This window comes from Mauremys mutica, chromosome 12, assembly GCF_020497125.1.
Source record: "Mauremys mutica isolate MM-2020 ecotype Southern chromosome 12, ASM2049712v1, whole genome shotgun sequence".
Classification (NCBI taxonomy): Eukaryota; Metazoa; Chordata; order Testudines; family Geoemydidae; genus Mauremys; species Mauremys mutica.
Genome location: NC_059083.1, coordinates 14,600,123 through 14,614,624, shown reverse-complemented (window position 1 = coordinate 14,614,624; position 14,502 = coordinate 14,600,123). Strand labels below are relative to the sequence as shown.

The 14,502-nt window shown below is 54.6% G+C and overlaps 1 protein-coding gene across 1 annotated transcript; it reads left to right on the top strand.

Annotated features, from left to right (window-relative positions):
- Window positions 1-696: 696 nt before the first annotated feature.
- On the top strand, window positions 697-14,295 carry LOC123345493 (zinc finger protein RFP-like). The gene is made up of 7 exons (XM_044982450.1): window positions 697-1,122; window positions 3,508-3,603; window positions 3,988-4,218; window positions 4,535-4,557; window positions 5,597-5,712; window positions 12,208-12,267; window positions 13,411-14,295. The coding sequence occupies exons 1-7, from the start codon at window positions 697-699 to the stop codon at window positions 13,923-13,925; spliced, it is 1,467 nt and encodes a 488-aa protein (XP_044838385.1). The 3' UTR covers window positions 13,926-14,295.
- Window positions 14,296-14,502: the final 207 nt, after the last annotated feature.

The window sequence follows — 14,502 nt, the reverse complement described above, 5'->3', positions numbered from 1 at the left end:
TGATAATAATTAAAATTTACCAAGAGGCCCAATAAGAACAATGCTTCCCTAGGACTTTGACATTGATTTAAGAATATTTACTTTGCATATTTTGACATGTGAGGTTGAAAATCTCTATTTTAATGGATATGAAGCTTTAGCTTTTTGAATCTGTCTCTACTGTCATTAAATAGTTATTGTCTGACCAAAATACTGTCTGATCCCGCCCTAAATTTCCCACCACTGTGAAAATTTCAATTGATAAAAATTGGAATAAAATGCTTAAAATCCACATTTTTGTGCACCTGTGAAAATTTAAACCGTTAAGCATAAAAATTGCTTAAAAATAAACATCTTGTCAACATTTTATATTACAAATGAATTCTACCAAGCCTGACTATCACTCCTTAGACACACTGACCCACCCGGCGGTGCCTGCAAGCTCATCAGGACAGGCAGATGCTGATGTTCGTGTGAAGCCCCAGTGACCCCCACACCAGCACAGGGGGCTGACTGCAGGATCAGTACACTAGTGGTATATTTTTCATTAAACCCTCAGAGCTGAATTGTTACCAGTGGGCTCCTTCCAATTCAGCAAACAGTGTGCATCAGTCCAGGAAAGGAAACACCCAGTTGCTGCAGGCGGGGCAGAGTGTGAACTCAGGAGGAAATTGAAACTTCTTAGTTCTTACCCTGTTACACTGGCCAGAGGGAGCCATGGCTGCAGAGAACCCCGTGGAAAGTCTCCAGGAGGAAGCTACATGTCCCATCTGTCTGGAGTATTTTAAGGACCCAGTGATTACAAAGTGTGGGCACAATTTCTGCCTAGCCTGCATCAGCCAGTGCTGGGAGGGATCCACTACAGCCGCCTCCTGCCCTCAGTGCAGAGAAACTGTGCAAGAGAGAAACCTCAGGCCGAACAGGCAGCTGGCAAACATGGTAGAAATCGCCAGTCGGCTGAGTTTACAGTCCAATGAGGCAGCAAAGGGAGCAGGAGGAGATGGGGTGTGTGGGGAACACCAGGAAGCTCTGAAACTGTTCTGTAAAGAGGATGAAACTTCGATCTGTCTGGTTTGCCATCTGTCCCAGGCGCACAGAGCTCACACGGTGGTTCCCGTAGAGGAAGCTGCCCAGGAGTACAAGGTAGGGAACTGCTGTTGAGTGTAATGGGTAATAACTTTGGATTTTAATTACAGGCTAATTTCACTGAAAGTTACATGGCATAGGTGTGGCACATCATTCAGCTCTGTGAAGCCTTCATGGTATAGGAGATGCTATGACAAAATTAATGATTTGGCCGTTTGGCAACAGAGGCAAAATATAAACTCTTTACAGACACCCCCTGAGGGGGGAAACTTTTCTGAGATGCTGAATCCTTTTCAAACCAGCTTTAACACAGCGGAAGCTGTGAAATGTTCAGTGAAGCTTGACTCAGAAGAGCTGCAGACCGATCTATATGAACGTGTTGCCCTCAGCCTGGAGAAGGGGAAGTTACCAGCTGTTCTTGTTACTGATTTGTTTAATAGAAATGATTATTATGATCATAGGCGCTGATTCTGTGGGTGCTCTGGGGAAAAATTAGTGGATGCTCTGCACCCACCAGCAGCCAAGCTCCCCTCCATCCCCGTGCCACCAAACCTCCTCCCCCCCTCGAGCACGCCACATCCCTGCTCCTCCGCCTACCTCCCAGTGCTTCCTGTCACCAAACAGCTGTTTGGCAGCACTTGGGACTTTCCAGGGGGGAGGGGGAGAAGCAGTGATGCGGGTATGCTCAGGGGAGGAGGCAGCGAAGAGGCAGGGACTTGGGGGAAAGGGGTGGAATGGGGGAGGGAAGGGGGCGGGGACTTTGGGGAAGGGATGGAATGGGGGCGGGGCGAGAGTGGTGCGGGGGGGGAGGTCGAGCACCCACTGGAAACAGTGGAAGTTGGCACCTATTATTATGATTACCTTATTGTCTATTATATGATTAGCCATACAGACCCCAAATGAGATCTGGGCCCTGCACAAAAAACAGTAGGGGACAATCTCTTCTCTGAGCAGGTTACCGCATAAATAGGCAAGACAAACAAGGAGAGAAACTGAGGCCCAGAAGGGACAGTGAGTTGCCCAGGGTCATTGGTATATGGGAATAGAACTGAGGTCTTCCTAGACCCAGTCCAGGGCCCTAGCCACTAGACCATGCTGCCGCCTCAGTGTCAGTTCCTCCCCCCCACCCTGATGAAGTGTGTCCATTAGGAGGGAGAGACGCCTTGATAAAGGCCCCAGGCCGAGCAGGGAGATGAAATTTCTCACTGGGATTCTGAACTCCTGTGCTGCTCCACGAGGGGTTAAACTCAGATGCTGCCGGCCTGCACTAGAGGAGATCACTGGGCTGAACACTGTGTGGGTCCCCAAGAACCTTGAGCCCACACACAAAAGGGATCCAGACAACGCAGGTCCATGCCAAGTACCACTGGGATTAGACTGGATAGCAGCAAAATTAACTCCTGGGAGGTGCTGACCTGTGTCAGTCTGAAGTTTGAACTGTTCTGTTGTGTACGTGGGCAAGGACCAGCCAGAGTGGTTCCATTAGTCCCATCAGGCAGCCTTTTGTAATCTCCCAGAATGCACTGCTTCCAGGATCTTTACCAGGCAATGGGACCAGGGGGAGGGGGAGTACCTACCCAGGGGGCATTGCCATGGAGAGGGGTTAGGACAGCACTGGGGCAAACCCCAACCCATCCTTTATACAAATCTGCATCATGTCTAATTAGGGAGGTCACCGAGGCATCCCCAGAACATCGGATATACCCACGCCTGCCTGCATGGGCCCGTCCCCACCAGTATCACTCACCCTGCATGGGCCCACCACCGCCTGTGTGAGTGGGCCGCCCACCTGCATCATTGTGCATGGAGGTGCCACCCCCAGCCCTACCCTCAAGGGTGTCCTCCTGCAGCCTCAGTCTCCTTCTTTCTCTTTTGCACCAGACAAAGCCACGTCCAGTGCCGAGTCCCTACTGGACAGGGATAGTGCTCCACAAAACTGGGACTGTGCAGCTTCCAACCAGACGAATGGCCTCCCAACATCTCGTGGGGTTTGCCCTGGTGCTTAGACCAGCTCTGCCCAACTAGTGCAATCCCCAGCGCTTCAGAGCTGAAATCCCAGCCCATATTGAAACTTTGGTGGCTTCTGGGAATTGTATCACTTTGTTCGTTAACCCTTCTCAAATACAGGTTTGTTGATTCACCCCCATGTGACTCCAGTGCCCTATTATGCGCTGTACCACTAATCAATTCACAAATACCAGTAAAGCTCGGTTATAACTGAGATCTCTCTCTAATTACTAAAGAGACGGATCCTGATTTGGTAACAAGTTGGAATGTGACACGCTCCCAGTCTCCTTTAATAAGGTTTCATCTCCTTGGTGGCCCTGATGTCACAAAGCGGTTGGAACCAACAGTCATCTTGGGTTCGGGTGGAAAATCACTCAGTTCACACCCCTCTCAACCCTCAAAACAAAACTTTCTGAATCATTTCTGTTTCTTCAGGAAAAACTTCAGGCCCATTTGAAGACTCTGAGAGAAGAGAGAGAAAAGCTGCTGGAACTAAAAGTGACTGGAGAAGCGAAAAGCTGGGAGTATCTGGTAGGTGCCTGTTGTTATTAACCAGCAGGGAATGGCAATGGGAGGTCTGTTTGGAGGCAAATTCCTCTGTGGCCTTGGTGAACGTGGGCTTGTGTGTGTTCCTCCCTGATCATGGATTGCTGGGTTAGATCTATGTGTAGACAAGACCTAAGCTTCTATTTCAGTTGATGAGTTAATATCTAGCCCTTGTGGCTTGCCCAGAAATCCTCCCCAAGTGAACTGAATGTCCCCGTGAAGTGCTGTCCCCTGTGTCTGGTCATTTCTTGCACTAACATGATCTTAGAATTTTCAAAGAAATTCTCCCTCCTGCACACTCAGCTCTCCATGAAAGGACCCCGGGCTCCATCCGTGTCCCTGACCAGCCCTTGCCCTATTTTCATACAGATACAGACACAAACCGAGAGGCAGAAGATTGTGTCTGAATTTCAGCAACTGCAGCAGTTCCTGGAGGAACAAGAGCGTCTCCTCCTGGGCCAGCTGGAGAAGCTGGATGAGGAGATTGTGAGGATCCAGAATGAAAATGTCAGTAAAATCTCCGTGCAGATTTCCCATCTCAGTGAGCTGATCAGTGAGCTGGAGGGGAAGTGTCAGAAGCCAGCGAGTGAATTCCTGCAGGTGAGACTGAGTGCGAAACATCCCAGACCCCCACACAGGGAAAGGAGGGGTCCTGAATCATAAGCATTGGGGTCCAGCAGACAGAGATCTTGATGTAACTCGGCATGTGCATTGCTGATATCTGAGTGAGTATTATTCTTAGCAGAGTCACAGACACAGATATATGAGAGAAGGGAAAGTCCCATTAGCTCAGGGAATCCATAGCCCTGGGGCCAGGGCAGGGTCTCTTCCCCCACCTTCCTAAATCCCTTTCCTGGAATCCCCTGTGTGTGTGTGTCAGAGGGGACTGAGATTCTTTTCTCCCTCTCTCCTCTAGGATGTCAGAAGCACCTTGAGCAGGTACGTGTCTCTCTCTCACTCCCCCTCACACTTCAGAATGCCGGGAAAGAGCTTGGAGATTATGTTAGCACTGCATCTCCCCAGGGCTCCACAGCAAAATGTGTGGGGAAAGTCACATTCTGGATACGAATCTCTCTGAACAACTGCATCCAGAGGTTCTCACCCTTGCACAGAAGACTCTGGAATTCTCCATTCAGTGGGAAGGACTGACCTTAAGTATTTCCTAGAGATGTCACCTCCCTGAGGGACTGGCTGACTCAGGATTGTGGGGATGGAATATGGGCCTGTCACTGCTGGGGCACTGGTCACCATTCAGCCCAGGGCAGCAGCGGTCAAGAGTCTTTCCCACCTGAGGACTGTTTGCAGGCCTGTGTGGAATGAGCTGGGGAGGGGGGAGTTGGTGTCTCAGGGTACGTCCATACTACCCGCCCGGGTCGGCAGGTAGCGATCGACTTCTCGGAGTTCGATATATCGCGTCTCATCTAGACGCGATATATCAAACTCCGAACGCGCTCCTGTCGACTCCGGAACTCCACCACCGCGAATGGCGATGGCGGTGGCGGCGTCGACGGGGGAGCCGCGGACTTCGATCCCGTGCCGTCAGGACGGGTAAGTAGTTCGAACTAAGGTAGTTCGAGTTCAGCTACGCTATTCGCGTAGCTGAACTTGCGTACCTTAGTTCGAACCCCCACCCCTAGTGTAGACCAGGCCTTAGTCTAGTTACTAGAGGGCAGATTTCTACAGCACTTCACCTGGGAACCTCCTGTCCCTCAGAGCATGGAGGCCAAGCAGTGAATTGTCCATAGAGACTGAATTCCCCTTTTGTCCCCAGAGCTGATCTCTCCAGCACAGAGTTGAAGAATATTAATGGGTCCTTTGAGGGGAACATTTCATGGCCATGGCCTGTGCTGCACCTGCTCTGAGGCTGGGAGAAGTGGCGGAATTCTAACTCCAGGCCTATTAGAGCAGCGACTCACTAGCCAGAACTTATAATCAGTCACTAAATGCAATATAATCACATAAAATTGTTTCTCTCCAGGTGTGAGAAGGGAACGTTCCAGCAGCCAGAGGAGATTTCTCCTGAATCGGAAGAGCAAGTCAGTGGTTACTTCCAGAAAACTATTGCGTTATTGGAGACTCTGAGGAAGTTCAAAGGTACCAAAAGGGATGTAGGAGGGGAAATTAGGTTAAGTGTCTGAGACTGTGGGAAGAACATGGCGCTGATCAATTGGTTCATAATTAGTTTATCACTTTGATTACCTTGATTGACCATTCTTCTAGTATCCTGGGCTTCCTTCTCCATGTGTGGCAATATCTTTTCAGGATGAAATCTTCCCATCTCATTTGAGGTCGGCTGAGTGGTTGTTTCTGTTCCCATAGATTATATTATGCTTCTATATAAAACTGTTGGGTAAGAATAGAAAAGAGTCTTGTGGCACCTTATAGACTAACATGCATCCGACAAAGTGGGTATTCACCCACAAAAGCTCATGCTCCCAAACGTCTGTTAGTCTATAAGGTGCCACAAGACTCTTTGCTGCTTTTACAGATCCAGATTAACACAGCTACCCCTCTGATACTTGGGTAAGAATGTCACACACTTGGGGTCCAAGACACTCAGGCTGATTAATTCAACCACTTATTTGTTCCAAAAGCCTGGCTTGTCATTACAATTACTACTCAAGTAAGAAATGACAGACATACTGAAAGAAATACTGCCCAGTTACCTTCTCCTGGGGCAAAGGTGGGTCATGATGCATTTCTCCTTTGATGCTCTGACTACTCCATACAATGTCTGACATCTTATACACATCCAGATTATATATTTATTAGTTCTTTTCCAATCACCTTTGCGTGTTATGAATAGTACGTGTCTTGCCTAAATCATGCACTGCATATGCATGAACTTTTTAATTGGCAGGGCTTTTGCTGCCCAACATTTTCAAGTTATTCACTTTTCTGATTCATTCATCACCACTCAGTACACTGATGTGCACAGATAACTTTGACCCTTTTCTCCACATTGGGGTTTTTGGACTTTGCTCACTGCTCCTGGGCAGCACATTGTGGGTGTCTGGTGTCTTGAAGCACATTGTGTGGTCAAAACATCTCTTTGTCTCACAGAGCAACTTATGAACACATTGCTTAATAAAAAAGGTCATTTAAGGCAACGTTTCCCTTATGTCAAGTAAACGGCTCACCAGGCCAAAGCCAAGTCAGTCGGTATAAATGCACAGTCTCCATCTGTCCAAACTTATGTATAAGAAATGACCCTTGTACCAATTCTCAATATAATAACTAGTGGAAAGCAGACAAATGGAGCAGATGTAGCGGGGACCCAGGCATCAGGATGTCTCACATTAATTCATGACTTACCAAAGGTCACAACATTCAGCATTCAGTCCAAAAATCAGGAAAATGGCCTAATTTGGGGCACCCAAGTTTCCCTCTCCCAACTAGAGAGCAGCAGGGCAGGTGCGCCAGAGCCATGTAGCTTCCACAGCTGCAGGTGGAGTCAGTGGGAGCTGCAGGAGACCAGCCCCGCTGAGAACCAGGCCCCAGGTGCCTAAAGGTCAGCACCCAAAATTAAAGGTCAGTTGTTACACTGGACCCAGTCCAGCCCATCACTGTGCTCTGGCCCCGTATGCAGCTAGTCTGGGCACATGGGCTGCGGGGAAGGAGAAAGCCCCTCCCCCACAGCGAGGGATTCCTCCAGCACAGGAGCCTCTTGTACCTCCTTCACAGCTGAAGGCACAAGGCGTGTTCCTGAGAGGACTGGGAATGGGGTGGGTGGAAGAGGGCATAGGCGCCGACTTATATGGGGCTCTGGGGCTTTAGCCCCATGAATAAATCCCAAGCAGGGGCTCTGCCCCACCAATATTTTTTCTCCCCTGCTTGGAGCGCCCCCCGCCGCTGCCGCCGCCGCCGCCGGGGCTGCCCAGAGCCCTTTAAATCCCAGCCGCGGCTGGGAATCAGAGGGCTCTGGGCTGCCTGCTGCAGCGGGAAGCCCAGAGCCCTCTGATTCCCGGCTGCGGCTGGGATTAAAAAGGCTCTGGGCTCCCCGCGGTTGCAGGCAGCCCAGAGCCCTTTAAATCCCAGCAGCGGCTGAGATTTAAAAGGCTCTGGGCTCCCCGCGGTTGCAGGCAGCCCAGAGCCCTCTGATTCCCGGCGGCGGCTGGGATTTAAAAGGCTCTGGGCTGCCCGCCGCAGCAGACAGCCCAGAGCCCTCTGATTCCCGGCCGCGGCTGGGATTTAAAGGGCTCTGGGCTCCCCGCCGCAGCAGACAGCCCAGAGCCCTCTGATTCCCGGCTGCGGCTGGGATTTAAAAGGCTCTGGGCTCCCCGCGTTTGCAGGCAGCCCAGAGCCCTTTAAATCCCAGCCGCGGCTGGGTGTGTTAGGGCTCTGCGCTCCCCGCGGTGGCAGGCAGCCCAGAGCCCTTTAAATCACCCCCGCGGCCGGGACTCAGAGGGCTCTGGGCTGCCTGCTGCAGCGGGAAGCCCAGAGCCCTCTGATTCCCGGCCGCGGCTGGGATTTAAAGGGCTCTGGGCTCCCCGCCGCAGCAGACAGCCCAGAGCCCTCTGATTCCCGGCTGCGGCTGGGATTTAAAAGGCTCTGGGCTCCCCGCGGTTGCAGGCAGCCCAGAGCCCGTTAAAACCCAGCCGCGGCGGGGATTTCAAAGGCTCGGCGCTCCCCGCCGATGCAGGCAGCCCAGAGCCCTTTAAATCCCAGCCGCGGCCGGGAATCAGAGGGCTCTGGGCTGCCTGCTGCAGCGGGAAGCCCAGAGCCCTCTGATTCCCGGCTGCGGCTGGGATTTAAAAGGCTCTGGGCTCCCCGCGGTTGCAGGCAGCCCAGAGCCCTTTAAATCCCAGCAGCGGCTGAGATTTAAAAGGCTCTGGGCTCCCCGCGGTTGCAGGCAGCCCAGAGCCCTCTGATTCCCGGCCGCGGCTGGGATTTAAAGGGCTCTGGGCTCCCCGCCGCAGCGGGAAGCCCAGAGCCCTCTGATTCCCGGCTGCAGCTGGGATTTAAAAGGCTCTGGGCTCCCCGCGGTTGCAGGCAGCCCAGAGCCCTTTAAATCCCAGCCGCGGCCGGGAATCAGAGGGCTCTGGGCTGCCTGCTGCAGCGGGAAGCCCCGCGCCCTCTGTGTCCCGGCCGCGGCTTCGATTTACAGGGCTCTGGGCTCCCCGCCGCAGCAGACAGCCCAGAGCCCTCTGATTCCCGGCTGCGGCTGGGATTTAAAAGGCTCTGGGCTCCCCGCGTTTGCAGGCAGCCCAGAGCCCTTTAAATCCCAGCCGCGGCTGGGATTTAAAAGGCTCTGCGCTCCCCGCGGTTGCAGGCAGCCCAGAGCCCTTTAAATCCCAGCAGCGGCTGAGATTTAAAAGGCTCTGGGCTCCCCGCGGTGGCAGGCAGCCCAGAGCCCTTTAAATCCTCGCCGCGGCCGGGAATCAGAGGGCTCTGGGCTGCCTGCTGCAGCGGGAAGCCCAGAGCCCTCTGATTCCCGGCTGCGGCTGGGATTTAAAAGGCTCTGGGCTCCCCGCGGTTGCAGGCAGCCCAGAGCCCTTTAAATCCCAGCAGCGGCTGAGATTTAAAAGGCTCTGGGCTCCCCGCGGTTGCAGGCAGCCCAGAGCCCTCTGATTCCCGGCCGCGGCTGGGATTTAAAGGGCTCTGGGCTCCCCGCCGCAGCGGGAAGCCCAGAGCCCTCTGATTCCCGGCTGCAGCTGGGATTTAAAAGGCTCTGGGCTCCCCGCGGTTGCAGGCAGCCCAGAGCCCTTTAAATCCCAGCCGCGGCCGGGAAGCAGAGGGCTCTGGGCTGCCTGCTGCAGCGGGAAGCCCAGAGCCCTCTGATTCCCGGCTGCGGCTGGGATTTAAAAGGCTCTGGGCTCCCCGCGGTTGCAGGCAGCCCAGAGCCCTCTGATTCCCGGCCGCGGCTGAGATTTAAAGGGTTCTGGGCTCCCCGCCGCAGCGGGCAGCCCAGAGCCCTCTGATTCCCGGCCCCGGCTGGGATTTAAAAGGCTCTGGGCTCCCCGCGGTTGCAGGCAGCCCAGAGCCCTCTGATTCCCGGCCGCGGCTGAGATTTAAAGGGTTCTGGGCTCCCCGCCGCAGCGGGCAGCCCAGAGCCCTCTGATTCCCGGCCCCGGCTGGGATTTAAAAGGCTCTGGGCTCCCTGCGGTTGCAGGCAGCCCAGAGTCCTCTGACTCCCAGCCGGGGCTGGGATTTAAAGGGCTCTGGGATCCCCGCGGCTGCCAGCAGCCCAGAGCCCTTTGAATCCCAGCCTCTGTCCGCTGATTGACCCCTCCCCAGACCCCTGCCCCAACTGCCCCCAGAACCTCCACCCCCTATCTAAGCCCCACTGGTCCTTGTTCCCCAATTACCCCCACCCCAGACCCCCGCCCCCAACTGCCCCGTGGGACCTCAGCCCCTATCTAAGCCTCCCTTCTCCTTGTCCCCAACTGCCCCCTCCTGAGACCCCACCCAACTTCCCCCCCCCAGGACCGCACCCCCTACCTGTCCCCTGATAAACCTTAGACTCCCATGCCTATCCAATTGCTGCCTGTCCCCTGACTGCCCCTTCGAACCTCTGCCCCATCCAACTCCCCCTGCTCCTTGTCCCTTGACTGCCCCCCGGAACTCCCTACCTCTTCACCAACCCCCAAACCGCTTACTGTGCCACTCAGACCAGCGTATCTGGCTCCATGCAGCTCCAGACAGTTGCTGCCATGCTCCCCCATGGAGCCCACAGCCCTCTCCCACCCCCAGCACCTGCCTTCCAGATTTGAACACCTCAAAATTCAGGAGTGCTCAAGCTCGGTTTGGGCAGCTTTTACTTCATTTCTCCCAAATCAGTTTCCCCTGCAAGGTGCCAACTGAAGGTGTTGGAGAACAGAGAGATCAGGTGGCCTCCTAATGCCTGGAAAAGAGACAAAGGCCGGAGGAGGGAGTGTCAGTGCCTGTGCGGACTTCTGGGAAGTGCACGGTGTGGAAGGGGATGCTGTGATGCTTTGGAACATCTCCATACAAAGCCAGTCAGGACTCTGGGGGAGCCTCCTCTCTCGGAGCATACTGTCTCCAGGGCAAGAAGTTTACACCTTCCTGGGTCTGACCTCGGAGCATTCAGCATGCCCTTCCACATCATGCACTTTCCAAAGTGAGTCTGCCCAGGCTGGTCCTGGGGCAACCAGAGGTCGCTGCACCCCAACTCTGCAGTCAGATGTGACTCTCAGCCAGACAGTAAAACAGAAGGTTTATTAGATGACGGGAACACAGTTTAAACAGAGCTTGTTGGTACAGAAAACAGAACCCCTCTGTCAGGTCCATCTTGGGGGGTAGGGAGCCCAGAACCAAGTTCTGGGTCTCTCCCCATTTCCCCAGCCAGCTCCAAACTGACACTCCCTCCTCTGGCCTCTGTGTCTCTTCTGGACAAGGAGGCCACCTGATCTCTTTGTCCCCAACACCTTCAGTTGGCATCTTGCAGGGGAAACTGAGGCACCCACACAGTATTCAGAGAAAATATTAAGAACATTCCCACTTCATCACAACAGATGCAACAAAATATAATACTGTATATTGAAGTAGGCAAGTGCTGCTTCTGACTTTCCACTTTTAATTGACCCTTGTAATCTTGTGGCACTGACGCGTTGTAGCTTCATTTTATATCGGCTTACAGGGCGGGAGCGGGGGGGCACCACCATTTTGGGCCCCACCAAAAATTATACAAACCTGCCGCCTATGGAAGAGGGAGCAGGTGGATGAGGGACAGAGGGACATGGGCAGTGTAAAGCTGGGCCTCTGACACTCTGCTCCCTGGCCAAGACCCACGGGGGCCATTGTCACAGGGATGTAGCTCTGGCTGGTTCAGAACTTCCTCAGCCTGTGCCAAGGTCTGCACCGGCCCCTGCAGCCACTGAAAAGCAGAGTCACAAATGGCCCTTCCCCTCTCTTCTTTTGCCGGTACAGGGGTGAATCTGGCCCATGGAGCCAACCTTCCTCCCGCCTCAATTTCCACCTTGATAAAATGATCTTATTCTTTCGTCCTATGGTCTAGATGGTGCTTGGTCCTGTCATGAGTGCAGGGGACTGGACTTGATGACCTCTCGAGGTTCCTTCCAGTCCTATGATTCTATTATTATTCCTATTTCTGCCTATGGAGGAGGAGGGCCCCTTCATGCTGCTCTCTGTAGAGACGCTGTGTAAACAAACCCAACAGCTCACAACTAGAACCAGGATTTTGCAAACGCTCAACATCCCGTTTGTGTCAAAGGGACCCAAGTGGGTAAAGTTACTCTTTTGCCAAAGTCTTTGCATGATCTGCGTCTAGGTTATGACAAAAGGCAGTAAGTGAATGAGACAAACCAACTGGGGTCTGAAGGGAGGGAGGGGTGATGAGGGGAAAAGTAAATCTCACTGACAGATTGTGGGTCCTGGGCTGGTTGTGAGGCTGCAGGGATGCTGGTTCCATTGCTGAGAGATGCCTGAATGAGAAAGGAAATAGATTAAGATTTCAGACCTTTTTATATTAAACACTTGAGTGTGTCTCTGGGCCTTTCTGTCTGTCTCTCTGTCATGATGCAAACACAGCTCTTTGAGTTCAGAGTGGAGACGCTGTTATAATACGAAAGCCTGAAATCTCACCCCTCTTATCCTTTCCCCCTGCAGACACTCTGCCCTCTGAACTGGAGACAAAAAGAAGAGAACCACTCGGGGCACACAGACAGGGTGAGACTGCAGCCTCTTTCCAGCCCTGCCCCTCTCAGACCCCACCCCTGCGCCTCTTCCCCCAAGGACCTGCTCCCTGGCCAGGCCAGAAGCCAGAGCTCAGTTGTCACGCAGGGAGCTCGAGCGGTCCTGGGGAACCCTGCACCCTCCACCTGCCCTGGGGTGGTGCACTCTGGTTAGTGGAGACATGGGCCAGGGGCTGCTCCCAGGCCCCCCAGACACCAGCCCAGGGCAGGTGTAGGGTCCGGGGCTCCCCACAGCGGAAAAGCTCCCAGCACGGCGAGGGGTCAGGGCCTCGGTGGGAAGAGGAGTAATGGGGCAGGGCCTCAGGCAGTGGGCCCTCGTGCCTCCCCCCCCCCCTCCAAATGTCTACCAAGGTGCCGGAACACCTGGGGGGATTCCAAGCTGACATCACACAAATAACCCTGACACCAAATTTAGTGCTGAGTTCATGCCCAGGCTGCTGAACAGAAACACTCCCTGAGCAGCACCCGAACAGAGCTCTCTGCCCTGAGGGCTGACACATCCCTCTGCTTTACCCAGAGACTCCCCATTGCTTCTCCAACATCCGGCCTTTCATTTGGGCAGGGCTGGGCTCTCCCATTGGAGCTGCTCCCTGCTTCCTGGATTGGATTGGGGAGATGCTCTTCCTGTGATGCTGGCAGCTCCTCCCTTCTCTCTGGGCTGGGGATGGGGCTACCCCACCCAATGCCACCTCCTACTCTCTGGTGTTAAGCAGCTCTTCCCCACTGCTGCACTTTCCTCTCCGTTCCCTGGCCTGGGAGAGGAGGCTGCATTAGGGGATGCAGTTTCTCACTGGGTTTTTAAGCTGGTTACCTGCCTCCTCTGCTCCCTCCTCAATAAAAGCTTCTGATCCCTTCTTGGCTGTGTCTCTGCTGCTGGGAATGGAGCAGCCCCAGCAGTGGGAGCAGGGAGCTGAAGCTTTTGCAAGCAAATGAGAAACAGGCTGAGGAACTGCAGACACATCTCTGCTCAGTCTTAAGTGTCCAGGACAGAGGCGGGTCCCTGGGATCCAGGCCTGTCCCGCCAGAACAGGGTAGCTGGGGAGTGTGAGAAATGCTCCCAACCACCCCCAGGGCTGAGCTCTGCCCCTAACGCTCTGATTCTTTACCCCCCACCCAGTGAATGTGACTCTGGATCCAGACACGGCTCATCCTGACCTTGTCCTCTCTGCGGATTGGAAAAGTGTGAGATGGGAACACAAATGGCAGGATCTGCCCGACACCCCTGAGAGATTTGACACTGCGCTGTGTGTGCTGGGCTGTGAGGGATTCGCCTCGGGGAGACATTGCTGGGAGGTGGAGGTGGGGGATGGGGAACGCTGGGCTGTGGGGGTGGCCAGAGAGTCTGTGAGCAGGAACGGGGTGATCAGCCTCAGCCCTGACAGGGGGATCTGGGCTGTGGAGCGGTGGTGGGGTCAGTTCCGGGCTCTCACCTCCCCTGTGACCCCCCTGCCATGGCACCGGGCTCCCAACAGGATCCGGGTTTGTCTGGACTGTGACCAGGGGCAGGTGACATTTATCGATGCTGGTGACGAGGCCCCGATCTTCACTTTCCCGCCGGGCTCCGTCCCTGGGGAGAGAATCCGACCCTGGCTCTGGGTGGGGCCAGGATCCCGGATCAGACTGTGTCCCTGAGACACGGTGGCGGGGGGAGGTCGGGGGCAGGGGTGGAATATTCCACTGGGGGTCCTGACGTCAGCCTCTCTAGCCTCACACACCCTTGTCTCTATGACTTCTCCCTGTGGACTTTCTATCATGCCATCACTGTGACCCTGGAGGTTGCTTCGGGTCTCAACTCTCTGCAGCCTCTGGACTGTCAAAGCACAGAGAGCAGGGCATGAGCGAGGTAGAGATGCCAATCTCGTTGCCCTAGAAAAAAATGCTGATCACCCACTGGTGGGCATCTTCTTCCCCCCAGCCACCGGCCAGGGGTGGGCCCTGCCAATCCACTCATCAGCATCCCCTCCAGAGCCTCCCACTCACCACCAGCAGCTGTTTAGCCGCATGCCAGAAGCAATGGGTGGGGAGGGGCATGAAGAGGTGGGGCGGGCCTGGGGAACGCATGGCCCAGATGCTGCAAGTGGAAGGGCCGGGACCAGCCCCTGCCAGGCCAGCCGCTGAGACACTGCTCTGCATCCCTGTGTGGCAGCTGCCTGAGAAAGCCTGGCTGGGGAGGTGACTTCTGCCCCCTGCCTGGGCTCAGGCGCCAGAG

What these genes read in the sequence shown, in the direction of transcription:
- LOC123345493 (XM_044982450.1), top strand. Translation starts at nt 697, where the DNA reads ATGGCTGCAGAGAACCCCGTGGAAAGTCTCCAGGAGGAAGCTACATGT. An exon ending in GTCAGAAGCACCTTGAGCAG is followed by an intron (nt 4,558 to 5,596) that starts GTACGTGTCTCT and finishes GTTTCTCTCCAG; the next exon opens with GTGTGAGAAGGGAACGTTCC. An exon ending in GACTCTGAGGAAGTTCAAAG is followed by an intron (nt 5,713 to 12,207) that starts GTACCAAAAGGG and finishes TTCCCCCTGCAG; the next exon opens with ACACTCTGCCCTCTGAACTG.